The 26,984-nt window shown below is 37.0% G+C and overlaps 1 protein-coding gene across 1 annotated transcript in view; it reads left to right on the forward strand.

The window, feature by feature from the left end:
* The first annotated feature begins 245 nt into the window (after positions 1 to 245).
* The window catches only part of Hpgd (15-hydroxyprostaglandin dehydrogenase), a 30,204-nt gene continuing 3,465 nt past the window's right edge, over positions 246 to 26,984 (forward strand). Inside the window, exons 1-4 of the mRNA XM_034520826.2 lie at positions 246 to 574; positions 801 to 924; positions 3,871 to 3,977; positions 15,155 to 15,251. Of these exons, the coding sequence (XP_034376717.1) occupies positions 482 to 574; positions 801 to 924; positions 3,871 to 3,977; positions 15,155 to 15,251 (421 nt within the window). The 5' untranslated portion in view covers positions 246 to 481. The remainder of the gene's footprint in view (positions 575 to 800; positions 925 to 3,870; positions 3,978 to 15,154; positions 15,252 to 26,984) is intronic.

The raw sequence follows: 26,984 nt of genomic DNA on the forward strand, positions 1-26,984 counted from the left end.
ACACACACAGCGACATCCCTAAAAAAATTGTGTTTGATCCTTCCTCTGCTTGCTTGTAGTTTAATATCTATTGAGGATGTGAGGAGAAATTCAAGTTTCCCAGCCTCTTCTCTCCTCTCCTATAAGATTAGCCTTTGAGTAGCTGAAGAAACTTTTTCAGAAAGTTTGTCTTCCTTCCTTTCAACTTTTCCTTTGTTACCTCACTGTCTTCATGCAGCCAGAGGCTGGAGAGTAAATCCTGTTCCGGAATCGGCAACAGCTGAAAGCCTAGAAGCAAAGATCACTTCTGCCGACCCTACCCGGGTGCTCAGGGGCAGGTGACACAATGACGGTTTCCTAGGCGCTGGCTTGACAGTTTCATCCCCGCCCACTGGCAATAGAGCTCCCAGGGCCGCTGCACACGCGCACGGAGGGGGCTATAAAAGCTGCAGCGGCGGCCAGAAGCGGAGCTCGCCCACCACCCGCAGAGACACGACCAGCCATGCACGTGAACGGCAAAGTGGCCCTGGTGACCGGCGCGGCGCAGGGCATAGGCAAAGCCTTCGCCGAGGCTCTGCTGCTCCATGGAGCCAAGGTAAGGACGTCTCCGTGTCCACCCACACGCCGCCAGAGCCCCCGGGGTGCCGAACTCCAGGCTCGCAAGTCGACCTCCAATGCCGCTGGCAGAGAACCCGAACTTGGATGAGCACATTCTGAGGTCTAAGAAGGGAGCGTCTTGTTTATCCATTGCTTCTGTGTCTGTAGCTTGGTGGCCGGCGTTTCCTTCATCCAAGACCCACTCCCTCTTTTCTTGTTTGTAGGTAGCATTGGTGGATTGGAATCTTGAGGCAGGTGTAAAATGTAAAGCTGCCCTGGATGAGCAGTTCGAACCTCAGAAGACACTCTTCGTTCAGTGCGATGTGGCTGACCAGAAACAACTGAGAGGTAAGACATGGGGAATCAATCCATAGACTAGGGGGACACACCCTGAGCAAGCAGCAACCTGAAGTCTGCCAGGTAAGAGCAGACGAGGCTGAGAGCCAGCATCTCTCTCTCAGGGCAAGCTGTGACCTTCTAGCTCCAATGGATAGTTCGAACTGTTATGCTTCTTTCTGACAACCCAATGGCCATAAAAACTAAGAGAAGACAGAACTGCCTAAGAAATCCTTTTGTTTTCCTCACTTGGCAGCACAGAATGTAATCAAGTATTTTGTGTATTCGAAGACAGTGCTGCTACAGTTAATTACCCAGTGCGGGGACAGGCTGAGGAACTGTGGCAAGTAGCTCTCAGAGAGCTGGAAGACTTAACCAATGACAATAAAATTCAGCATGCCTTTCTCTTAAACACTTCAGACTCCAAGTTCTAGGTCATGGTCACAGGCAAACCAATTGCTTTTAGTCAGATCTTGCTCTGGGTTTCCCCTCTAAAACAATAACTGCGTGGCATTAGAATTAAAGAAGAAAGGCTCTATCGCTTTTCCCCAATGTTTTCCTGTTTTTCTGTGATCTCTTAAAATAGATCCATCTACTTGTGAACCTTCAGGAAGAATACTGTCATCAGCAATTCATACTGGCTGTATAGAGGGCTCAAAGGATTTTCCTAAAGATAATTTCCCCCCCCCCGGGGGTGGGGGGAATAGGAAAAAAAATGTGTTTCACAAGGCATTATTCAAAGAACCAAAGTAAATCGGTAGGCAACTTTTTAATCCAAATGTCAGAAAACTTCCCCAGTCCCACTCTAGAGTTTCTATCAATGGGGTATTAAGATCTTAGGTTTCCTAATTCTTAGAATAACCTACGAATAAAAATGGAATGATCCATTAGAAGACAGTGAACCAAAGATAAGGGCAATTGGATTAATGAGAATGCCATTAAAATCTGAAAATGCTAATCTGTCCGATAGAGATAGCCTGCGTGAGTAGAACAGACCTAAGAGCAGTCATAATAGAACATTCTTAACTTGAGGATAGTTTTATTGATAGCATTTTGATGACATTTAGGTTCAATGACAGTTATGCCCAGTCCCAGCATTCATGCTGCTGGAATAGGGACCAGTATAGATAATTTATATGGCTTCACACATCATATTTAATGTGCTATGGTGCCCGTCTTTAAAATGAGTGTCGCTGCTATGAATATATTCCTTAAACATAAGTGATTGTGAAGGGACCTCAGACACAGAGTAAATGGCCCAGAAGGCTTATCAATCATAAGAAGTTCACACCTTGTTTACAGACCTACATACAAAAAAGTAAAGGATTCGAGAAACTTCAGAACATAAGGTTGCCCGCAACTTTAAAGACTGTTTAGATACATTGGATTCATAAAATATACAGAGCTGAAAGATGCCCATCTAGACATGTTACTGTGCAAATCAGCAAACCAAAACAACCCAGAACGTTCAGATGAATTCTAAGAGTATCATGGCATGCATGTGGCAGAAGGAGCTAAACTTGAGCGGAAATCTCAATGAGATGTCAAATAGCAGATGGCATAGAACACTTTGGTAAAAATCGAAGCAGTGGCAACCAGGAGGAAAGAAAATTAAAGAAAAGTCAGGTGTGTGTGTTCAGTAATTTAATTTCCCATAAAATTGCTGTGTCCCTACAGAGGGACGAGCATGAAACCTAGACATTTTCTGGAACCAATTTAAGACTTAAGAAATGGTTTTAAAATTCCACTAAAAAGTAAATTGTATATACCTATATGTATACACACACATATATAATTACATATATATATATATATATATGCATGAGTCTGCTTTAAGAAGATCAAGCTTCCCAAAGTTAGGTAAAGCCAACTTTCAGTTAACTATAGAGGATTATCAAGACTTTGATACATCATTAGATATTGAAATGAGTGAGATTCAGGTCTGTGAATCTATAAAAGATGTCCCAATTGAACACCACTTTAGAGAAAGCTATACTATAAACTAGCAATGATAATAGGAAAGAAGAATGAAATAGTAAATCTGAAAGCAACATTAACACAATGAAATTGACTAAATAAATGCTCAGCTTTGATTTATTAGAACACCAGAGATTCCTGAAGTACAATCATAATAGATTTAAATGCACGAGTACTTGAGTTCATTTAATCTTTAGCATGTAAAATATAGTTTATTAAGAGGGGATATTTGAAGGGCTAGAGGCATAGCTCTTGTGCTAGAGCACTTTTCTAGAATGTGGAAGGCCCTGGATTTGACTCTTGATGCAAACAAACACAAAGAATATATAGTTTATACCAAAGAGTTCCAGTCACTTCTTAGGAAGAGAAAGATAACTGCCCAAACTGACCTCAAGAGAGTTCCTAGTTTTGAGATGCTCACTTCTCTAGAATTCATCAATTTATTGATTACAGAATTGATTGATGATTTACTGTGAGTTCAAATCATCTAAAGATGTAAGCTGAAATAAGTTTCTGATTTAGTAGGCAATGACCATACTGTGTCTCTAATACATAGGTAACTCTAGGAAAAACAAAAAACAAAAAAGAACCCCTGTGCTATAGACCACTTACTGAGAACCAGGTGATGAGGTTAATTCTTACCATGTGATCAAATAGATTTTAAAAATCTAACCAAACCTGGCAGTGCACGCATGTAATTTCAGCTAGAGAGGCTAAAGCATGAGGATAAAATTTAGGGACAATCTAGGAAATTTAGTGAGACCCTGACTCAAAAGGTGAAGGATGACTGGGGTAGAGTTGAGCTCCTCGCCTGCAATGTCCTAAAGCTCTTGCCTAGAAGTCCTAAATTTAACCTCTAGTACAACAATAAAATAGAATAAAATCATAAAGTAAAACCAATAAAATTAATTTCCTCTCACAGGAAAGGGTTTCAATGCATATATTGAAAACAAAAATATCTCTCTTTTTTTCTTTTGTTAGATACGTTTAGAAAAGTTGTAGAGCATTTTGGAAGATTGGATATTTTGGTCAACAATGCAGGAGTGAACAATGAGAAAAACTGGGAGCAGACTCTACAAATTAATTTGGTAAGCTATATTAGGCTCATTTATTGTCTAAAAGTATTTAGCACCACTTCTTTACACATAAAAGGCTATCATTTTACTCATTAGAACAACAATAATAAACTTCAGTAAGATAAGTAGAAATTACAAAAAACTGGAAAGTAAACATTTTATAAATATGAAGACATTTGATATTTGTAATTATGAAGGTCTCTCTTAAAATATTAGCTAGAGATAAAGAGAAATACAGTTCATTGCATTCTTAACCCATAGACCCAAATGGTTTTCAGATGACCTCCAAACTAAAAAGTATTTTTACATTTTAAGTGGTTGAAGAATTAATAACAAAAAATACATGAATAAGGGAAATTACAATTTCAGTATCTATAAAGTTTAATTAGAATGGAACCCTGCAGTCATTGTTATGTATTTCTGTGCCTGGCTTTTTGTTATAATGGCAAAACTCAATGTTGAAACAAAAAACTTATGGCTTGCAATGCTAAAAATATTCACTGTCTGAGATTGCTAAACTCTGACTCCACTTATTTATAAAACAAGTCTTAAATTTTGAGAAATAGATCAGCAAAAAAGGTTAAAGAGACTATTGAACTTTGTAGTCAGTAAGATTGAAATTCATTCTTTCTCCCACCAACTCCTCCTTCTTTCTCTCCCTCCCTTCCCCTTTCTCCCTCCCACCTTTCCTCCCTCCCTCCTTTCCTCCCTCTGTCCATCTCTTCCCAGACTTCCTCACTTCCTCTCAGTGTCTGTGTCTGTGTCTGCGTCTGCGTCTGTGTCTGTGCCTATGCCTGTATGTGATTTCCACAATATTTGAAGATAGGTTAGTTCTAAAGTAAAGTAAAAGTAAAATTTTAAGGTGGAGTTTTCAATTCATGCAATGTAGCACAAATGGGTTAGGTATAACATTTTATGAATACCCTCAGCATAAAGCTATTAAAACTCAAACCTTTCGCTAGCATAAAAAAAAAAAAAAAAGATCAAAAACAAAACATAAGTGTGTAGCTAAAACAAAATGTCAGATGGATTTTGTACAGGGCCACCATGCCCTGCCTGGCTTAGGTTATTTTTACAAATTTGCAAAGCAGCCAGTTTTCGAGTACAACACGGCCGCCCCATGTGAGAATATAGAGTACCACTTCATGAGTGTCTTCTAGGGGATAATAAGCTTAAAAACAGGAACTAGATGGAGTTGGAGAGTTGGCTCAGCAGTTAAGAGTCTGTGCTTCTCTCATAGAGGACACAAGTTCAGTCCCCAGGACACAGTGGCAGCTTACAACTGCCCATGGCTCTAGTTCCAAGCAACCCAAAACCCTTCTTCTCTTCTGGGGCCTGAGGGTACCAAGCACACGTGTGGCTCCCAAATGTTGGAGCAAGAAAATACCCATAACAAATAAAACAGCCATATAATTTCCTTCTGCCCCAGGCAAAGAACCAATAAAATAAATGAAATATTTTACGACCAAGTGTCATACTTACTCTCTTTCAAAAATCGTATTTTCTCTTGTTATATTCACAGTCAGTATACCATTGAGTTTTTTTTTCTGCTTTTAAGTGTTACAAACTTAGTTCTGCTCAGGTTTATGTTAATTATACTTTGGCTTTATGATATGGCTTGATCTTATATAAATTCTTTTCTTAATCCTTCCGTCTAAACAAAGAGAATTTGCATATCAAATGACAAATACCAGTTTGCTCACCTCCCTCTGAGTTCTGTCAATTTGGACTCAAGTACTTCATCAATGATATTCAGAGCCTAAGTTTCTTGACTTCCTCATTTTTGGTACTTGATTTTTCAAGTTAAATCTCGATTTGCAACCTAGAAGATATATGATTAAGCTTATATCTCCAAATTTAAAATTAATACCATGCCACTTTTTTTTGATTCATATTTACCTAAGTCTCCTTTTCCATCTTTCCTCTTGAGAATGTAAATAACCTTTCAAGGTAAATGTCTTCTGATATTATACTGTGAGCAATTAGCTTGTTAAACTATGCCTAGGAACAATCTTTTTTTTTTTAATGTTTGTAAATTTAAGCCACTTAAATTTATTTATACATTTATGATTTATACTTTAATGCTCTTGTGCTTCTACTTTTCTATTCTTTTTGTAAATTAATTAGATAGCTGTAAATTTTTATTCTGTTAAGAACTTATTTAAAACCATACTTCATTTGCTACTTGATAAAACAATTTTTAACAAGTTTTGAATATACAAAGACTTGAAAACTGGAAATGTTTACGAGTATGTTCCTGTAAACTTGTGCCAGTTTACAATCACACTTAATCACAAAGACTTTATTTTTGTCTGCATATCCTCATAAGAAACCACAAAATATATACCAGAAATGTTCTTTCAGCACCACTAATGTCTTTAAGAGTTTTATCAAAAATACTTTGAGTATTATTGTCACTTGAGAACAGGCCTCTTATCTTCAGTGCATTTCTGATGAACAGTTATTGTGTCTTTTATCTGAAAACATAGGAGTCAGAAACAATACACAATGACAATATAGAAAACACGAAACAGCAAAGCTATTGTCACAACGTGCCAGGTTTTGGATAATTCATCAAACGGACATATTTGTTTTAAAGGGAGCTGGGTTTTTTTTTTTTTTTTTTTTAAGTGTTTTAAGCTATAAATGGGGAATTCAGGAAGACTTGGGAATTTTATTAAACCCCTTTCTATACAGCTAACTCTTCTGTATTTTCCCACATTATAATCCAGCCATCCTGAAGTGTTTGGGGAAACTTCTGGCATAATCTATCTTCTTAGCTTCAGGTATTGTTGCCATGACTTTTGCTAACTCATACAGGACTTTAAAATATATTACTTCTCTTGTACCTGAATCCCAAGATAGACAAACTCACTGGACTAACCTGTTTCTCTAGCTTGATTATCACCGCTAGTGTTGTGCAAATATTTATTTATGGTTTGAATTCTTCTTTTAAAAAGAAAAAAATCTATAATAGATACATTTTCTTTGCCTTGATCTTGGACAGTTTCTCCCTTCTTAATGCTTCCCCCATTAGCTCCCATACCAGAGAGGAACTGCTAAGGTAAACAACTTCACCACCTAGGTTTCCCTCCCCCCTTCCTCCTTTTCCTATATCATCATTTCCTTCTTCCTCTTCCCCCCTCCCATGAGGACTGAGTTCATTGTTCATATATACCAAACAGACATTATACCATTGTTGTACACCTCCATTCTTAATGCATCCTCCTAAGAAATACCATACAGCGTGTTTTTTCTCACAGAACTCTACAGTATGTAATTCTATTAGAATCGTTTTTAGAGGTATAATTTAAGCTAGCACAAATTAAGTTCTTTGGAGGCAGAAAATTATTTTTTTATTCTTACAGAATAGAAGTACAAAGAATATTTTAAGAATTAATATGTAACAGTTTTTTTTAAAAACAGTGTACCTCTGTGTTTTAGTACATTCTTTGGTGATTCGCCAAACTGTCCCATGTGTTCTTGCACTTCCATTACTTACCAAGATTGCACCTTTCTTATTCTTCACCCTGCTGATCTCATCAGTCTTCACATAAAAAAAGAAAAAAAAAAACCCACCACACTTAAACACCGTCCAGTCGATTGTTTCACAAGTCATTTTTGAGCTTTTTCCTTTGTACTGTCATTCAGCAGAGTCATTTGCAGCCCTCCCCTCTGCCAGAGCTCACCAGAAATGTTCTAGATAGAGCAAGTATGTGTAGAATCACAAAAGCTCATTCTGGCAATAGATCGATATCTCTTGATCAAATCTATCATAACTTTGGATATTGGGAGATCCATTCTATAATGTGATTCTTTTAACATATTTGAGATTTAGTAAACATAAACTATTCATCTCTCTGTAGAGGAGAAATGCAATGTAGTTTAGATGCATAATTAACATATGCTGAACTCTTTAGTATATTCAAATATACTGTTGTTGATTTTCTTTCCAGAAACACAAGTTTCCACTTTTACAGGAGGGAAGATGAACATTTGGAAGTAGTCAAAACTTAAGTTTAGCCTTAAATCTAAAAACTCATGAGCTCTTGATATATATCTCTGACCTTGAATTTCACTGTTTGTCAAAGAAGTTAAACTCCTTGCCTTTAAGGATATTTCAGCTTAAATAGATCACAATCTTTGTAAAGAACACAGCCCAGTGTTACTGCGTAGGCATTGAAAAAAGCATGTTTCTGCTCTAAGTGACAGAATACATATTTGTGCACCATCTCTGTTTCGTACTAAGGGGATTCCTCTGCCATTATCATGCCTCCAGTGAGAAAATGAACTGAGAGAATAGGAAGAAATTTTGCTGCTTAAAAACACTTTAGATATGTTTATTATAAATTCATCAATGATAACTTAAGAAATAAATAATTGCCATGTTGTTTGAGTTAAGACCGGGTGGAGGTCAGCCATATGGCAGACACCAGACAAATGATGGGGAGAGTAACATTAGAGAAAGAGTGAAAATTTTCAAAGTATCAGACAAAGCAGACTAGACTCTAACCAACACTCAAAATAGAAAAGGGAAAGTGACTTTTGTCTGATCCAGGACTCAAAACCATGAGTAGGCCGGGTAGAACTTCCTGGTGGCTTCTAGGGGCTGCACTTGGAGTGGGAATTTGGGGAGACAAAAATACAGACTTATTAAAGTCTAATTACTCATCATCTCTCTTTAGTTTGCTTGAAGAAGCATTGTTCTTATGTGTTTCCTTTTGTTGGCTCCAGACACGTGAAACAAGTAACTATTTTCCCCCATTGATACTCTATAACAATAAATGTTGTTGTTGAAGTATCCGGGGGATGAGTTTGCTAAACTATAAATATCTCTAGCAAAGTGGTAGACAGTGTTTACCATGAAGACAAGGAAAGACTAAAAAAACAAAAACTTAGACATGAAAAATTAAACAACGAAGGGGATTTCAGAAAAAATAAGCATCTCTATTAATATTCCTTGGGAACTGGCCTAGAGAAAATACATGGGCCCTAAAAAGCAAAGTTGTATGATTCAGATGCCAGAACATTCTCACGGCATCGTAGTATAAAATCCATAAACTGTGAACTACCTCAGAGTGGACGGAAATGTGGTAAGGGAAATGAAGAAGTGACACATTAGGAATTTCAGTAGTGAAAAAAATATCTTTCTGAGTGTTCATGTGGGTGTGTCATGTATGTGTGCTGTAGAAATATGCAGTGACTAGTAAGAAAGGAAGCATACTAGGATATTACTCCTTGTCAATTTTTCTTTGTTAATAGAGAATTAATCCCAATACGGGGGAATTGAAAAGCATGTTATAGAATACTGAAATTACTAAAAAAAATTCTAACACTTGGAATAGGTTGTGATTATAATATTAATATTATATATAAAAGTTGTCTCTTTACAACCAAAAGTATTCAATGAACATTACAATTTGATCATTTTGTCAACAGTTCATTTTCTCTTTTTTTTTATTTAAAGAGATTTTTTCCCTCCCTTGGAGTGAAAAACTTAATTTTAGCTACATTCACAATGTACTTTAAATAAGAGTACAAAGCCAATTTATATTCTATTTAATGTTGGCACATATAATTTTATCTAGATATTTGATTTGATGATCCAATACATAGCAGAAAATATTGCAAAAATCCAAGAAATACTAAAAAGAAATATTTCACTCTATGATCTTTCTAAATTTTCATAGTGTGTGTGTGTGTGTGTGTGTGTGTGTGTGTGTGTGTGTATATAATTTGGAACAAGAATATTGTTTCAATACTGAAGTGAAAATACCATTTATGTACAGCCCAAACATTAAATATTACTTGATGTTTCTTTCATTAACACTTCCACTTAAAAAGGTGATTGTTTTTAAACTTACGTGGTTGAGGAAAATATTCTCCCCCCACCCCCAGAAAATATAGAAATGAATCTTCCTTTGTAAAATTGTAAAACTAGGGAGCTGGAGAGATGGCTTAACAGTTAAGAGCATTGGGGTGCTCTTACAGAGAATACAGGTTTGGGTCCCAGAACCATACAGAGGCTCACAGGTCTATGTAACTCTAGTTCCAGTGATCTGATGTTAATGCCCTCCACTGACCTTCAGAGGTACCAGTTACCTTCATGGTACACATACATACTTATAGACAGACATTCATACACATAAAATACAATAAATATATTTTCAAGGACTTTAAAATTGAAGCTTAAACTTTTATACATTTCTTGTCTTTCTACATCTTGAAGATTTTGAAAACATAGAAGCAGTATGCCAGCAAAAGCTTTAAATATCAGGACAAAGCAAATACTGATAAATGTAAACTAGACCTCTGTTCAGACTTGCCGAAGACTTGGGCAGAAACTAACAATCTAACTGATTTTGGTAATTCTAACCATTTACATATTTGTTTCCTTCTTATATTATACAATACAGTTTCCTTTTTTTCCTTCAAAGAAGAACTGTGATAATTTAACCATTCTCAAACTTCACCTAAAAATGCCTTAAATGAATCAAATTTTCAACTTTGTTGCTGTTGTAAACATATTGTTAGGAAAGGAGTGTGTCCCTGAGCACTTGCTAACAAAGGATGCTTTAAAATGAAAGAAGGCACACAGTAACCTGGACTCACTATCTCAGACCATTGATCTTTTCCTATCCATTTCTGTATAACGCAAGAATTAAGTTGTCAAAGTGAATTTTCATTTTTTTTTTAAAGCGTGAGATCAAAGAGAAGGGAAGAGGAAAGATATTGTCAGTTTTCCCTGGAGTTATTTCAGATAGTAGTAAATTCTTAAAAGTCAGAATAAAAGTAAAAACGTTCCTACTGTAGGATTCGAGTAGACAAACATTAGGCTATGAGGATGACTCCATTTGAGCGTGGAAGGATGGAAAGTATTAGATATATCTAGAGACCATGTCCACATGGCAGAAAATCTTCAAACTAGAACTAAAAAAGAGTTACTTGATGTCACCAGACTGAAAGCCACGAGATTATCTGATACTGGAAATCAGTGCTGTCATTACAATCCACTCTCCTTTCACCTTACCTACCTGCCATGGCTCACACTGGTTTCACAGTCATGATGTTAGTAGTATGGTTGTGCTTTACAGCGTCTGAACATTTACAAGAAATGCCAAGGGGATAATGTAGCCATTTCTTTATCTCTTTCTTAAGAAAAACAGCAACAAAATTTCGCCAGGTTCTATTCTTTACCTCCACATCCAACTGTCAACCTCGGGTCTCACTTAGGCAGAACTGGGCTGTATCCTTGCTCTCAAACAAACACTATCAGGGAAAATGGAATCTCCCAGACTGAATTTTATCAGCCAGTGTCTACACTAACTAGTTCTAGGGAGGTCACGTTCTTCTGTTACATGGAAAAGATTCACGCAGATGTAAAATAGATAGTTTATGCCTGCAATCCCAGCACACAGGAAGACGAGGCAGGAAAGCTGGCTTGAGTTCAAGGTTAGCTTGGGTTACATAGCGAGTTCTTGGCCAACTTGGGAAAAGCACAGAAGACCCTGGATAGCCAACACAGTCCTGAGAATGATGGTTGAAGTATCACGATACTTGATTTCATTACACTACAAAGTTATAGTAACAACATCAACAACAACAAACCCACCAGAATGAAACTAAGACAGGACACATATGTAGATCAATAGAATAGAATAGAGAAGTCAAATTTATACCCTCATAGCTGAAACTATCTGAATTTTTCCAGGGATGCTAAATACATACACTGGAGAAAAGACCCTCTTGGCCAAGTGGTGTTCAGAAAACTGGGTGTATACATGTAGAAGAGTAAGATTAGATCTCTGCCTTTAACCCTGTTTAAAAAAATGCAAAATGTATCTGAGACCTTATTAAGACCTAAAACTCTGAAGCAATTAGAAGAAAAAAGCTGAATAAATATTTTAAGATACACATATACAAAAGAACTCTCTGAAAAGGACTCCAATCCTTAGGAAATAATAATGATTGATAGGTAGAACTTGTGAAAGCCAAAAGTTTCACAGCAAAATAAACAACCAAGTAAAGAGATAGCCTCCAGAATTTGAAAAATCCTAATTATTCATCCAGCTCAGCGGTTTCCAACATGTGAGTCACGACCCCTGTGTGGATTAAACAATCCTCTCACAATCGTCACATATCAGATATCCTGCACATCAGATATTTACATTAAGAGTCATCACAGTAGCAAAATTACAGTAGTTAGGAAATATCAACAAAAATAATTTTATGGCTGAGGTTCATTACATCATGAGGAATTGCATTAAAGTGCCACAGCATTAGAAAATTTGAGAACCACTGATATAGTGTCCAGAAGATTGGTAACCAGAATATATCAAGAACTCAAAGAGAAAGCCATAATCACAAAGTAAAATGTAAGACATAATGGATAAATGGGTTGGTGAAGTGAACAAATAATACTTGAAAGATGAAGTCCAAATATGACCCACAGTCAGAAAACAAACATTTAGCACTCTTAGCCACCAGGAAAATGCAAATAAGACTCCATCTTGTCACCACAGTCAGAATGACTGTCAAAAAGAAAGCAAATAAAATAATGTTTACAAGGATGTAGGGAACAGGGAGCCCTTGTACTCTGCTGATAAGAATGCATATGCTTTGAAGGACAATTAAGTTTTCACCAAGACACTTTCCCTGAAGAAACTGGTTACCTGTGAAGGTAGGCTGCACGCTCATGCTCAGAAGTAGATACCAGCATAGAAAATGAACTCAATGACAATTTTCAAGGTCCCTTGTCTCAGTGTCATCTCAGGGCTTTTTTATTTTATTTTTCACATTATATCTTAATTTTATTTTATATAATATATACACATACTGTATTCTCTCTCTCTGTGTGTGTATCTGTGTGTGTGTATGTGTGTTTGTGTGTATATACACATTTGTCTCTCTTTTTACCCTACAGGTTCTTTCAGTATATATTATAGCTTCCAATTCGGTGGTTTTTATGGGATTCCTAAGTATATAAATAAGTGGGTTTCTGAGTCTCTATCTGGTTTTTGTGCCTTTTCTTGGGCTTTTTTCTTATGTTTCTTCTGTATTATTTCAATATGCTAGTTGTTGTTTTATCGTTATATTATATTAATTATATTCCCTTAGAATCTTGTTTTTTAATGAGAGAAAGAAAGGGGGTAGATACGGTTAGAAAAGAAGGTGGTGAGAAACTTGGAGAAAATTGGAATCAGGATTTATTATGTGAGAAAAAATCTATTTCACCGAAAGGTAAACAATGTATGTGCAATAACAGTGAAAAAGAAGCCATGATTTTTAAATCACTATTGCTAATATGAAATTACTGTATTGTACAGATCAGATGTCTTAAAATGTACATCAAGTTTTGGAAGCACATGTCCTGGTTAGCTTTAACAGTCAATTCAAAACAGCTTAAAATCCTTTGAAACAGAAGACTCAACTGAGAAACTGCCTTGATCAGAGCAGATATGTGGATATATCTGTGAGTTTTTTTTTTTTTTTTCAATTAATTAGTATTCAGGCCCAGCCTACTGCGGGCAATGCTATGCCTAGATGGGTGGTCCTGCACTACATAAGAAAAGTAGACCAAGATAAGCAAAACCTATGAGTTAGAAAGAGTGTTGGGAGCATATCTAGGTTACATAGGGGTATATAAGAAAAAAATGGAAGGGAGAAATTTTGTAATTAACTTATAATCTCAAAAATAAATGAAGTAATATTATAGATATGTCATCTACTCTGTTTTCAAATATTTAAAGTATACATGTATTTAATATCCATATATTATTAAAGCCAAACAAATTAATGAATTGATAACCTAACATATACATATTTGAAAATGTGTGTTTGTGTATAATATTAAGAATATGTGAAACTTTCTCTCTTACTGCTCTCCTGCATATAGTAAATTATCCTTGAATAGTCTTCATTCCACACATAAACTTGAAAATATAAAGTCCTGTGTAAGCAGCCATACATAGACCCTATGTACTGGTTTGAATAAAAATTATGCTCTTTTTAATTTAAGTAGATGAAATAAAAGTTTATTCATTTAACAAGGAGATGAGGATGGGAATCATTATATTGATTTCTCAAAACAAAACAAAATACCTTAACTTTTATGACTTCTGGTTGTATACCTAAAGTACTCTTAGGTCAACATACCACAGAAATATCTGCCACTACCTATTTATTACAGCAGTGCTCAAAATAGCTAGTTAACCTGACTAGGAGCCCAACAACAAATGAGTGAACAAAGAAGAAAATGTAATACATAATGCAATGGATTCGTTCAGAAAGAAGAAGGAATTTATGTCCTTGGAGGAAAACACTCCAAACTCAGAAAGAACACCACATGTTTTCTCTTATTTTGGAAATCCTAGATTATTTATAGAAACACAAATATATATGGGGGAGGTTTGTATGCACATACATACATACATATATACATACATACATACATACATACATACATACATACATACATACATATGTATATGATGTCAGTACATTAGAAAACTTAGGGAAAGTATTAGCAGAAGGGGAGAGAGAAGAAAATGAAAAGAATGAGGGTGAAAATATTCAAAATATATTACACATTGATGAGAAATTGTCATTGATTTACATTAATAAAATTTAAAATTAGATTCAATGAGCAACACAACACAAAATGAAATATATATATATACATATATATATACATACATAATGTTATTTGTCATTTTCTTTGTATACTGATGTGTGTGTCTGTGTAATCAATTTTGTCCATTCTTCTGTAATACAAGAACCATGACAATTATACAGTGTGAGTGAATACAGACTGCTTGCGTATGGGAAGCCCATGCTGAGAAGAAACTTTTTGTCTTTAATATGTAGAAAAGAAAACAGAATGAAACTTTAATATGTAGAAAAGAAAACAGAATAGAACTGTTATAGGCTGGTTGGAGTTGAATCAAAGAAGAAAACACTACAAGAGTAAATCTTTGATCATGAAAGTATGTAGAAATATGATAGCTATACTAGTGTTAGGCAGACAAAAAGCAAATCACGATCAGTTAAAACTTTAAAACACGAAAAAGCTCTCATTAATTATTGAAGATCTCCCTATATGCCTGACTTAGCAATGTCTTTGGTATGTGGGCATATGATAAAAGTATGATAAAGATGTGTCACTATTTCCACTTATGTTTCTGGATTAGGTTTCTGTTATCAGTGGGACCTACCTTGGTTTGGATTACATGAGTAAGCAAAACGGAGGAGAAGGCGGAATCATCATCAATATGTCTTCAATAGCAGGTAAGGACAATTCCTATTTGAACAGGAATTTTTCATATTGTTCACCTGGACCACAAAAGTAAATCTGTGAGGTATATTATGAATCAAGACAAGATTGAATTGAATCTGATTTTTTGTTTATTTTCTTAATGATTCTTTAGATTTTCTTATACATAATGCAAAAATTTTGAATATGTCTGATTCTTTTCCAAGTTGTCTCACCGTAGTATTGATTTAGTGTGTGTGTGATTATGTCTGTTTGCCTCCATGTACGTGTTTGTATATATCTTTATGTATATAGGTGTGTATATGTGTGTCTGTGCACATTTGTATGTGTATATGTGTGTCTGAGTGTGTGTTTGTGTATATGTGTATATGTGAGTCTGTGTGTGTGGTTGTGCATACATGTGTTTATGTGTGCCTCTCTGTGTGTATGTTTTGTGAATGTGTGTTTCTGTGTATATGTGTGTATATATGTGTGTATCTGTTTGTGTGTTTCTGTGTGTGTGTGTCGTGTTTGTGTCTATATTTGTGTGTATATGTTTCCACTTACTACTTTTTAAAGCTTATTCTAACATTTCCAAATAGTAATACATGTGAAATAACTTTTGACAGGGTAAAAAATAGTAATGCGATATGAAGTGACTTCTACTCCCTTATGAGTTTAGTAGGAGTGTGTTATTTAAAACATGACATTTGTACTAGGTGCTATATGCCAAGCTGTTCAAACAAATATATCCAAATACACCAGAGTTTCAAAATATAAAAAGTTTAGTCAACACCTGTATATTATTAAGGGCAAGAAACTGCTCACATTTTCATATAACTGTTCATCATCAAAAGCAGTGGAGGTAGGAACTCACAAAGATTAGAAACCTGGAAGAAGGAACCGACGCAGAGATCACAGAGAAGTGCTGCTTAGTGGCTTGCTCATCACTGCTTTCTCAGACTGCTTTCTTATAGAATTCCTGCGTGCCTACTCTATATGAGCAATTTGGAAGGTCTAGCTGACAATGGAGCTTCTAGATTTGCTCTGATGAGTAGACTTCTTTCTGCCCAGTAAAAGGAAGAAAGGCACTTGGAGAACACATTACAGCTCTTCTAACACCACCCAAGCCTTGGCAGACCTCACTGTGCTCACATTACAGTGTGGAATTTGATCCCATGGTTCATCCAGCTACGTGAAAATCTGGAAAATGTACTCTAGTCGTACATATAAAAACAAAACAAAACAAAACAAAACTGATTTCAGCTGACGGCTGCCTTTTGCCATACCAAAGACTGGAAAATTGACACTACACGAGCAAGCCAAACGTATTTTTCATTCAAGGCAAAATGGTTTAATATCAGCTAAACATTGCATTCTTCAATAATAGCTAGGAATATCTGGAGCTACTTAGTCAAGAAACTAAACTGTAAAAACTCCAGTTAAGGATGGATATGTTGTTTGACATGGTAGCACCAGCACTTGGGGAAACTAAGGTAGGAGGGTTTGAGAGTTAGAGGTCAGTTTAACCACCAAAAGTGCCCCCTCTCAAACTTACACACAAGCAACAAGAATTCTACAGAAAATCCATCAATGCTTCTAAAAAGGCGCAAGTGAAGTCACAAGATTTATGAAGCCTGATTTCCGTTGACACCAAGTCTAAACTATTCACTTAAAAAAATAGGAAGATCTCAAGTTACCTGCTTTGTCTCAGTGTGGTAACTTCAGGTTAAGAACACACACACACACACACACACACACACACACACACGTCACACAGCTGTTCTTTCTACCTCCTGTAGTGTCTTCGGTGAGGCAGGAGTGACCAGTATTTGGAGCTACCGCTGACTCAGTCAATCCCTGGTTCTCAGAATTTTCCTAATTTCTCCAAGAGTCATTATCAGGTGACCCTTGAGCTACTATAAAACTACCACTGGTATATTTATAAATACCCTTCTTGAGGAACTCTGAAATGAGACTCACGTCTTATTTTCTGGGTTGCTTAAAATCAAAATGGCATGCCTAACATGATTACAGAGCTAATTCTATAAAGCATTAAGGATAATTGGGCTACTTTGTCTCCTATGATATCTACTTATGAATGCCACTGGTTCATTTCTACAGATACACTAAAAGCAGAGCACATGAGCCATACTTAAAAAGTATGCATGCTTTAGAAAGACACAAATCATAGTTGTATATAGGGCTAACTTCTACAGACAAATTGGCAAAGCTGATTTTACAGTATTTATTGAGATGAAATTATTAAAAAAATTATGTAAATGGTTAGTGACTTAAAAGGATATTTTCTATTTTCTTGAAAGTACAAACATATGAAGCCTGAGGTTGCAATCAATTGATAATTCTGATAATTGATAATCAGTAAGTATATCCTCATGGTACAGGCCTGTAATCTTAGCACTCAAGAGTTTAAGACAGAAAGATCACAAGCTCAAGTTCTGCCTGGGTTAGATAATAAGATTAAGACTAGCCTGTGTAAATAAGTAAGACCATGTCCCAAATGTTACTTTTAAATAAAAGACGTAAGGTGGACAGGTAACTCAGCAGCTAAAAGCCCTTGCTGCTCTTGCATAAGAGGAGAGTTCTGTCAGGCAGCTCACAGTTAAAGGCAACTCCACTTCCAGATGTTTTAGCCTCTGCAGGCATCTGAAAGCACACATGTGTTCTGAATTGCTGCTCCCTCTCCTCCCTCTCCCTCTCCCTCTCCCTCTCCCTCTCCCTCTCCCTCTCCCTCTCCCTCTCCCTCTCCCTCTCCCTCTCCCTCTCCCTCTCCCTCTCCCTCTCCCTCTCCCTCTCCCTCTCCCTCTCCCTCTCCCCCTCCCTCTCTCCCTCTCCCCCTCCCTCTCTCCCTCTCTCCCTCTCCCCCTCCCCCTCCCCCTCCCCCTCTCCCTCTCTCCCTCTCCCTTTCCCTCTCCTTCTCCTCTTTCCCACCCCCCTCTCTCACACACACAAATGAATATTTATAAAAATAAATGAGCTGGGGGAGCTTGGGGCATATACATCAACAGTAAAATGTTTCCTTATTCATCATTATAAATTCAGTGATAAATTCAGCTTGAATTTTTAATTAACTTTCTGGCCCTATTGCCATAATGATTATCACATCGTTCGAAATCCCTTCTCTCTTTGATGTCCATCCTAACATGTAACACTGTTTAAAAAGGCTAAGCAGTGGGTTAGGCTTCTTGCTGTCTACTGTGCTTGGTTTTCTTGGTGCACACAATGCAGCCTCCACACTTAACCGTGGTTAGTATCATTCGCTTGCTCTCATTAGCCAGTCTTCCGCTCTCGCTGTCACTCTTCACTCTTCCCACCCAGAGCTTTCATTGACACGACTTCATCCCAATATTAGAGGAGAGCAGATAGGAAGATGACCAGTTTGAAAACAGTCTGATCTCATTTGAGACTCTTCTCTCAAGAAAAGGTTAAGCATGTAACTCGTAGAAGATCACTCACCTGGCATGAATAAGCTTGTGTGTGTGTGTGTGTGTGTGTGTGTGTGTGTGTGTGTGTGTTTACAGGCAAACAAACACACAAGCATGCATGCATGCACACACACATGCACACAAGTACACACAAACAGAATTTTAGAACGATAAGAGGTAAGGGAGAAGCCCCTATTCTTTATAGTTTTCTCAGAAACTGTCAAGAACCTGTTTGACCTTGAGTCACAGTACATAGATTGAGGTAATCAAACAAACAAAAAAAAAGTTAGAGGAATTATTAAGTAGAAAATACTTTTTAACTTTATTGTTGATACTGTAATTATACCATTTCCCTCCCTTTCCTTCCTCCCTCTCATATACCCCTTCTTGCTCTCTTTTAAATTCACGGGATCTTTTTCTACTAATCGTTGTTACATGTATATAATTTCTAAATGTAAGTTGCTCATCCTGTATCTCGATGTTGCCTGTATCTATGTGTTCAGGGCTGATCGCTTGGTATGGAATAGACATTCAAAGTGCTTTTTAGCACCTGTTTGTTTTGCAAGCTTCCTTTACAGAATTTTCCTACTTGATTTTTTTTTGTTTTGCTTTGTTTCCTGTTTCCTGTTTTTTCTTTTCTTTCTTTTCTTTTTTTTCTTTTTTCTTTTTTCTTTCTTTTTTTTTTTTTTTTTTTTTTTTTTTTTTTTTTTTTTTTTTTTTTTTTCTGCTTGCTGTGGTACAGGCAGTGTTGAGTGTTGCAGGCCATATTCAGGTCATCATGATTCCTTAGCGACTTTGCAGAGTCCTTCACTGTTGTGGTAAAGCCTCAAGTTGTCATACTGGCTTGGGCAGAGAACCTAATGAGTAATGCCCACTGACGCAGTTTCAAATGCAGTTAATGGCTCTAACAGGCAGAGCGAGGTGAGCCTGGCTGGAGGAATGAATGTGCTCCATCTGTACCTTCAGAAAAGGCTCTGGTCCTTGTTGACAACATAGACTCCTCTAGAGGAGTTTTTGTTTCAACAACACATACAAACACTCATTTTTTCATACTCATTCTTCAGCACATTAAAAAAAATGTTGAAGAGAAAAGCAGAGAACTGTGCTAAGACACCCCAACAAATCAAGTGAGTTTCTTGGGATGGGGAGATAGCTGACAGAGTAAGATCATTTGATGTGCCAACAGGAGGACCTGCATTCAAATCTTTAGCATTCATGCAAAGAAGTTTGGCATAGCTGCCCTTGTCTCTAACTCCAGCATTGAAGGATGCAGACAGAAGGATTCTATAGCTCCCTAGCCAGACCACCTCCCTCAAAACAACCTTCAGATTCAATCATTCAGATAATTCATGAAATTATCTTCAAAATTCAGTGAAACTGCTAATCTCAAAGGAACCAAGTCACATGAAAAACATTGTAAGAAGCAGTGATAACGAGAGAAAATTCATCTTGTAATATTTTAGTGACTGTCATGAAATGTATGAACTATTCCTGCTATCTGAAACTTGTTCAGATGAACTCTGTCAAAATGGCTCTATACGAGCCACACTTCCTGATTGGCACTGCTGAAACTCCTTCTACTAGTCCAGAAAGACTAGTATCGATTTTGTTGTATTTGATCATAAAATACTTAATAAAACACATATAAGAAAGGACTGATAGGGAAAGTTAAATGTTTTTAAGAATCCTCTGGGCTCACAGAGAGTGAACCACCATCCAAAGGATATACACTGGCTGCTTTTAGGCCTCCCTGCTCATATGTAGCAGATGTGCCGCTTGACCTTTACTGGGGTCCTGAACAACTGGAGCAGGGGCTACCCCAAAAGATGTTGCCTGTCTGTGTGATATGTTCCCTATCCAGGCTGCCTTGTCTGGTCTCAGTGGGAGAGGAAACACCTAGTCTCACAAAGACTTGAAATGCAAGGGTTAAGGTATACCCAAGGGTGCTCCAAAACTCTCAGAGGAGAAGGGAATTCAGGATGGGGAAAAGATTGTGGGAATGAGTAGAAATGGGGAAGCGACTGGAGTGTAAAATGCATAAATTATAAAACTAAAATTAAATTTAAAAAAAGTAAACAGATTAACTGTTTCATAGTATGAGAAATAAATATATTCTGGAACTGTGCTTCTCTCGTTTTAATGTGTGTAAGCATTACTGCAAACTTTACTTAGGAATAAAGTGATCCGGAAACTCCATTCCCAGGTAACAAGACACAGGTATAGTTTCCCACTTCACAAAGCAGCCTCCATTTCTGTTTCTTATAAGAACATCACAGTAGGGACTGGACCTTTAGGAAGAACTAATAGCAAATTTCTGAGAATTAATAATCACTGGGATGCATTCTCAGATTTATCGTCATGAAAAGATAATTTATTGTAAAATAAGTAATAGGTATAAAAGATTCTGTCACTTTTTATGCCATATCACACCTCCAAATATGGCCTCACGGCAAACCTAACAATAAAGAGAAAAGCCACAGAGAGCCGGGGATGGAGCTAACTCAGTGGGAAGACAGGTACCCAGCATGCATCAATCTTTATGTTCTATCCCAGAATCAAACAAAACAAAACCAATAAAACGGAAAAAAAAAAAAAAAAACCCTCCCCTGTGGAAAGTTATAATGAGGAAGTCCTTAGCTGCTTTGGTCACTTTTAGGCATAAACATAGATAAAGAGATCACCACTACTTCTCTGTTTCCCCTCATATAGGGAAGTAGAGATGAGAACAGACAGATTGGAGATGCTTAGCTTCCTTAGGGGTTGTATAGGAAACATTGAAGGTTTAGATTCTGCTTTTCAAACCCCCACATTAGCCTATTTGGATTCATAGTTTGTATCCCTAAATTGAATTCTTTTCAATATTTGTACATAGTTCACTTTATACGATTCCTCTCTGCTGAGGAACAAATATTCTTGCAGATTATGTACAATTGTGAGGAAAAAATGTTAATTTTGCACGAAATAAAGAATGAGATTTATTGAGAGATGTAGATATTAAGACTGGCTTTTACAAGTATGGGTAGAATAATATTGCGAAGAAAATAATATGAAGATAGAATGTTAAATTTATGGCTCTAAACGGCTTTATACACACATCAGTAATTTCAAGTACTTCAGATTTCTTATATGGATTATATACATTGTTTTGTTAGCTGGGTATCATTTAGTAGTTCCTCGAATGGTCATAAATATTTGTTTCTGGGAAGAGTTTCTCTTTCTATTGTGTGGTGACCTGCACAGCTTTGGAGTTGACCCGACTGGGAGATGGAGAATGGATACCCAGGCAGAAAAAATGTGATTGGGTGGACCATGAGCTCTGATAGAGATGTATAGCCAGGGAATGTAACGTTTATTATGTGCATTATGTGCAGCTGAAGAAGGAAGTGAGTTAGAGGTTCTCAGCAAGGGAGCAGTCAAAAGCAAAGTCCTCAAGGAGGAGGAAGCCGGATTGATAGTTTCTGCACACACTGTTAAGATTCATATTCAACTCAGGGGAAGATTATGCCAGTCCCCAAGTCTGACCTGGCAAAGGTCCTGCTATTTCATAGGTCTGGGGTTTTGACATGGCCTTGCTCATGTCATAAATGCTCGTTTATACACTAGGTATGTGTGTGTAGTGTTTGTGTTTATGTAGTATAACTATATCTATCTGTATAGATATACACATATAAACTTTTCACACAATCTCCCACTGCACCTAGAGCTCAACTAGACTGACTGACCAGTGATCTCTCAGTACCTTCTTGCCTTTGCCTACCCCTCAGAGCTGGGGTTACAGGTTATTACTGTGCCAGGCTTTGTGAATGTGTGCCAGCACTTGCACCCCCAACCCTCATCTCCCACACCCCTCCCTCTACATCTTCTGTCTCCCTTTTCATATCCCTCCCTTTTCCCCTCCCTCTCTCCCTTTCCCATTCTCTCCCTTTTCCCTCCCCCTTCCTCTCCCTCCCCTTTCTTTTCTCTCTCTCCCTTCCTCCCTCCATGTCATTCTTTTCACTACCCTTCTCCTTCTACCTCACTCTTCCACTCTCCCTCCCCCTTTTCTCTTTCTCTGTCAAATCTCAGTCCAGCACTCAAACTTCCCTAGTTATACTTCTAGAAAATCATCTTTGGAGAAACAAGTGGAGGTATGTCTCCTAGGTAATTCTAGGTTTAGTCAAGTTAATAATGAAGATTAACCTTCAGGCTGATGACTATTATGTGCGGGGCATCATATTAAGCATACTCTGTATATTGCTTTATTGTAGACTCACAATAACTGCTATTATGATCCTGGCTTGCATAAAAAAGCAGTACTGTAAGAAACACTTATCTCTGCAAAGTTGACATGGCTCATAAGCCCATAATTCTATATTGAAGAGTTGAACTCAGTATGCCTGACACCTATGATCCAATCCCCTGTGCTAGAATGCTTTCTCAATACATTTAATTAAAATGATATTGTTGTCTAGCCAAGTGGTACAGTATAATAAATAACCCCACCATTCAAAAGGGTGAGACAGGAGTATCTTGAGTTCAAGGCTAGCCTGAGTTAAATACTGAGTTTCAGGCCAAGCTGGGATACAGTGGCCAGATTCTGTCTCAAATACAGTGAAACTAAGAACATTGTTTTCAGTAGGCTTTATTTTATAAAGAAGTGTTTGGTACAAAACAAATTTGGGCGCAAAATACAGAGAATTTCCATTCATCCCTAGAACCATTTAGTAACAGTCTCCTTCACTGTCAGCACCTTTACTACAGCAGAACATTTGTTACAATAGATGACTATAGATGACTATATTCTGACACTTATCGTTATTATCACTTGCCGTTTGTAACGTGTGTTAGGATTCACTCCACTACCATCACCACTGCCTTCATCATCACCACCACCACCACCCCACGGAAACATGCTTGATTAGATTAAGAGGTCCATGAAGTGAAGGAGAAGCACAGTATTTATTTTTTACTAAGTTGAACAGAAATTTAGCATTCTCTTGATCATGAAGGCAAGCATGACACTATTAACTTCCTTATAAGGCTCACTCTTGGTGTATACTTGAACAGATAAAGAATGATGTACATTGGCTATTACCTTATTGTAATACTCCATTCATTGCCTGACGGTCCTCCACTCTACCCGTTCATCTCTCCCCTACGCAGCGCTGGCAAACACTGACCTTTATTCAGAGTCTCCATTATTTGTTGTTTTTAGGAAGTCATAGCTCGAATCGGAGTGTATGTCGTTTTTCACAGTTCAGCATTGTTTCTTCACCATAAGCAGTTTAGTTTCTGCCTGGTCTACTCATGATTTGATACCTCATTTACTTTAAGTGCTGAGTACAGTGTACACTGCTTTATTTATTCATTCACCCATGAAAAGACATCTAATTTGACTCCAACTTCTGGCAATTTCAAGTAAGACCCGTGGAAGCATCCAGGTGCAGGATTTTGTGAGGACATAACTATTCTATTACTTTGGGCCAGTGCCAAGAAACATTTGTATTGTGAAAATACATTTTGTCAAAAGCTGCCAGGCTGACTCCACTGTGTCTATGCCCATGTACCTTCTCACCAGCAATGAATAGGAAATCCTGTTGTTCTATTTCACCAGTATTCGCAGCTGTTAGTGTCTATGTTTGTGCTATTTCAATTAGTTCTAGCTAGAGAACTAAAATTTAAGTATAAAAATCATTTGGGGCTGCCTGTGTGCATGTGACAAGGAGAAAGAAAATGAGAGTATGTCATCCAACAATAGTGTGTACCAAGAGGATCAGAGACAACACTGGAAAGTGGAGGGGTATCTCACTTTATTTTACAGTTCCATAGTAAAATGAGGTTGAACATATTTTCATATACCTCTTTGCCATATATATAAAATCTTTAGAAAAGTTGTCCAGTTGTCCATTTATTTTCTGCTGAGTTTTAAGGTTTGTTAGGTATATTTAGTTAACAGTTCTTTAGTAGTTATATATTTTTCGAAGTCTCCCAGTCTATGTGAAAGTAGTTAGGTTTCGGAAAAAGGAAGAAGAGGTCATATCTAAATAATAAAACAAAGTTTAGAGGTGACATTTTTATGCAGTACTAGTCTGTCCCATTGGTTATATGCCTTTTAACTTGCATATGATCTCATTTGGGCTTAATTTTACTCATGTATGTATTGGAAATTAATTCAGAGCAACACAAATATTAAATTGGTATACCTACAATTTAAGAAAAGAAAACTGGCAAGAGAGGAAGCAATAATTAAGACAAAGCTGTTGGGAATTCAGAGCAGATGAGAAGTCTTGCTGGAAAACTGCAGTTTAAACTTGAGAATAATTGGCCTTCCGCCCTTCTCTTTCTGTGTGTCTGTGTCTCTGTGTTTCTGTCTCTGTGTGCGCATGTGTCTGTGTCTCTGTCTGTCTCTGTCTCTCTCTGTCTCTGTGTGTGCATGTGTCTATGTCTCTGTCTGTCTCTGTCTCTCTGTGTGCATATGTTTGTCTCTGATTCTCTGTCTCTGTCTCTCTCTGTCTCTATGTGTGCATGTGTCTGTGTCTTTGTCTGATTCTGTCTGTCTCTGTCTCTCTCTATCTCTGTGTATGCATGTGTCTGTGTCTCTGTTTGTCTCTGTCTCTCTCTCTGTGTGTGTGTACATATGTACACACACACAGAGAGAGAGAGAGAGAGAGAGAGAGAGAGAGAGATGTACATGAAACAAAAAGAGAGAAACTGAAAGACTGTATTTTTTGTTACAAGTCAATAAGTCATCCAGAATGGGAACATCCACAAAAACAGGGTCAGGGACAAGTCTAGAGTTGTTCAGGATGATTACAGATCTAGCCAAGGAGAGCAGCTAGGAGCAGATACTTAGTGTATGGGAGGAAGAAGGATTCTGGCCTGGCCTGAGAAGCAAAGGCTTGCAAAACATAACTATGTTTGCTACTATAGAAAAGATCAAATGAAAACAGAAAGTAACCACTCTGTGAATGGGGTCCCAGAGCCACACTTTACCCATGCCAGTATGTCTATGTGAAGCATTTGAAAACCAATAATGCACCCTATCCATTCAAAGAAGGAGAAGCAATGATTGAAATCATTACTTACTGTGTGCTGAAAAGAATCTACTCCATTTAACCAAACTATCTACAGTAACCAGTGGATAACTGGAAAGTGGAATCCTCTTTATTTTGAATTTTATTACCATAAAACTGGAAAGAACCCAAATATAAGAACCTAATATAAGAACCAGGTGAATGCATAGTATAGATAAATGCTATTCAGTGGCTTTCTCTTTAGAAAAATCATAATAGTAATGATGTATGAATCTCAACATAATTATCACAAAATCTCAACATAATTGTAAATGCAAAAGAACCAGACAAAAACAACTTCAATGATTACATATACATAAGGTTCTAGAAAATGCAAACACTGACATAAAGCATATCAGTAAGTTCTTGGGTCACGATAGAAGAAGGTAATAGAAAGAGTCATGAGAGATGGGCTTGTTCATTGTCTTGATTGTGATCATAGCTTCATTTATTTATAAATATGTCAAAACTTTCCAAATATTGTTTACCTGAAAAAGAATATGCTGTTTTATTTTATGTCAATTATAACTCACTAAATCTGTAAAAATTACATAAATGAAAACTTAGTAAGGACATTAGAATAAGATCATAAAGCCAATACTATTGTTTTTATGGGAAGAAATCCATTGGGGTATGGTAGCTCATGCTTTTAAACTTAGCACTTGCAGGGTTGAGGCAGGAAAGTTGAAAGTTCAAGGCCAGGTTTATGCTACATAGAAAATTTGAGGCCAGTCTGGAGTACATAGTGGGACCTTGGTTGATTGGTTGGGTGGGTGGGTGGTGGTTGGTTAGTTGGTTGGTTGGTTATATGTTTAGATATAGATAGATAGATAGATAGATAGATAGATAGATAGATAGATAGATCAAGGGATCGATGGATAGATAGACAAACAGATAGATGGATACATACATATATACATACATACATAGGCAAGCAAGTTTTTTGGTGTTCTCATTAATTGCATTTATAATTCTACTTCTTAAAAATGATATAAGTGTTTTCTGCTTGCTAATGATCACAGCCAACAAAACACTATTGAATATATTTCTCATATGTGACACTTTGAAATAACTGTAGAACATGTTTGTCAACTTTCTATATCTAACAAAAATCCATCATCATCTTTGCTGATATTTATAAGCAATATCCTTATCCTTTTTATGGTGTGTCAATTAGCTTACCTGTGATTCATATGCACTTTTTCACTCCTGCAAGATGTGAGCACCATCCTTCACAAGTTGCCTTTGTCCCGTAAACGCAGCAGTATAA

Source organism: Arvicanthis niloticus, chromosome 16, assembly GCF_011762505.2.
Source record: "Arvicanthis niloticus isolate mArvNil1 chromosome 16, mArvNil1.pat.X, whole genome shotgun sequence".
Lineage (NCBI taxonomy): Eukaryota > Metazoa > Chordata > Mammalia > Rodentia > Muridae > Arvicanthis > Arvicanthis niloticus.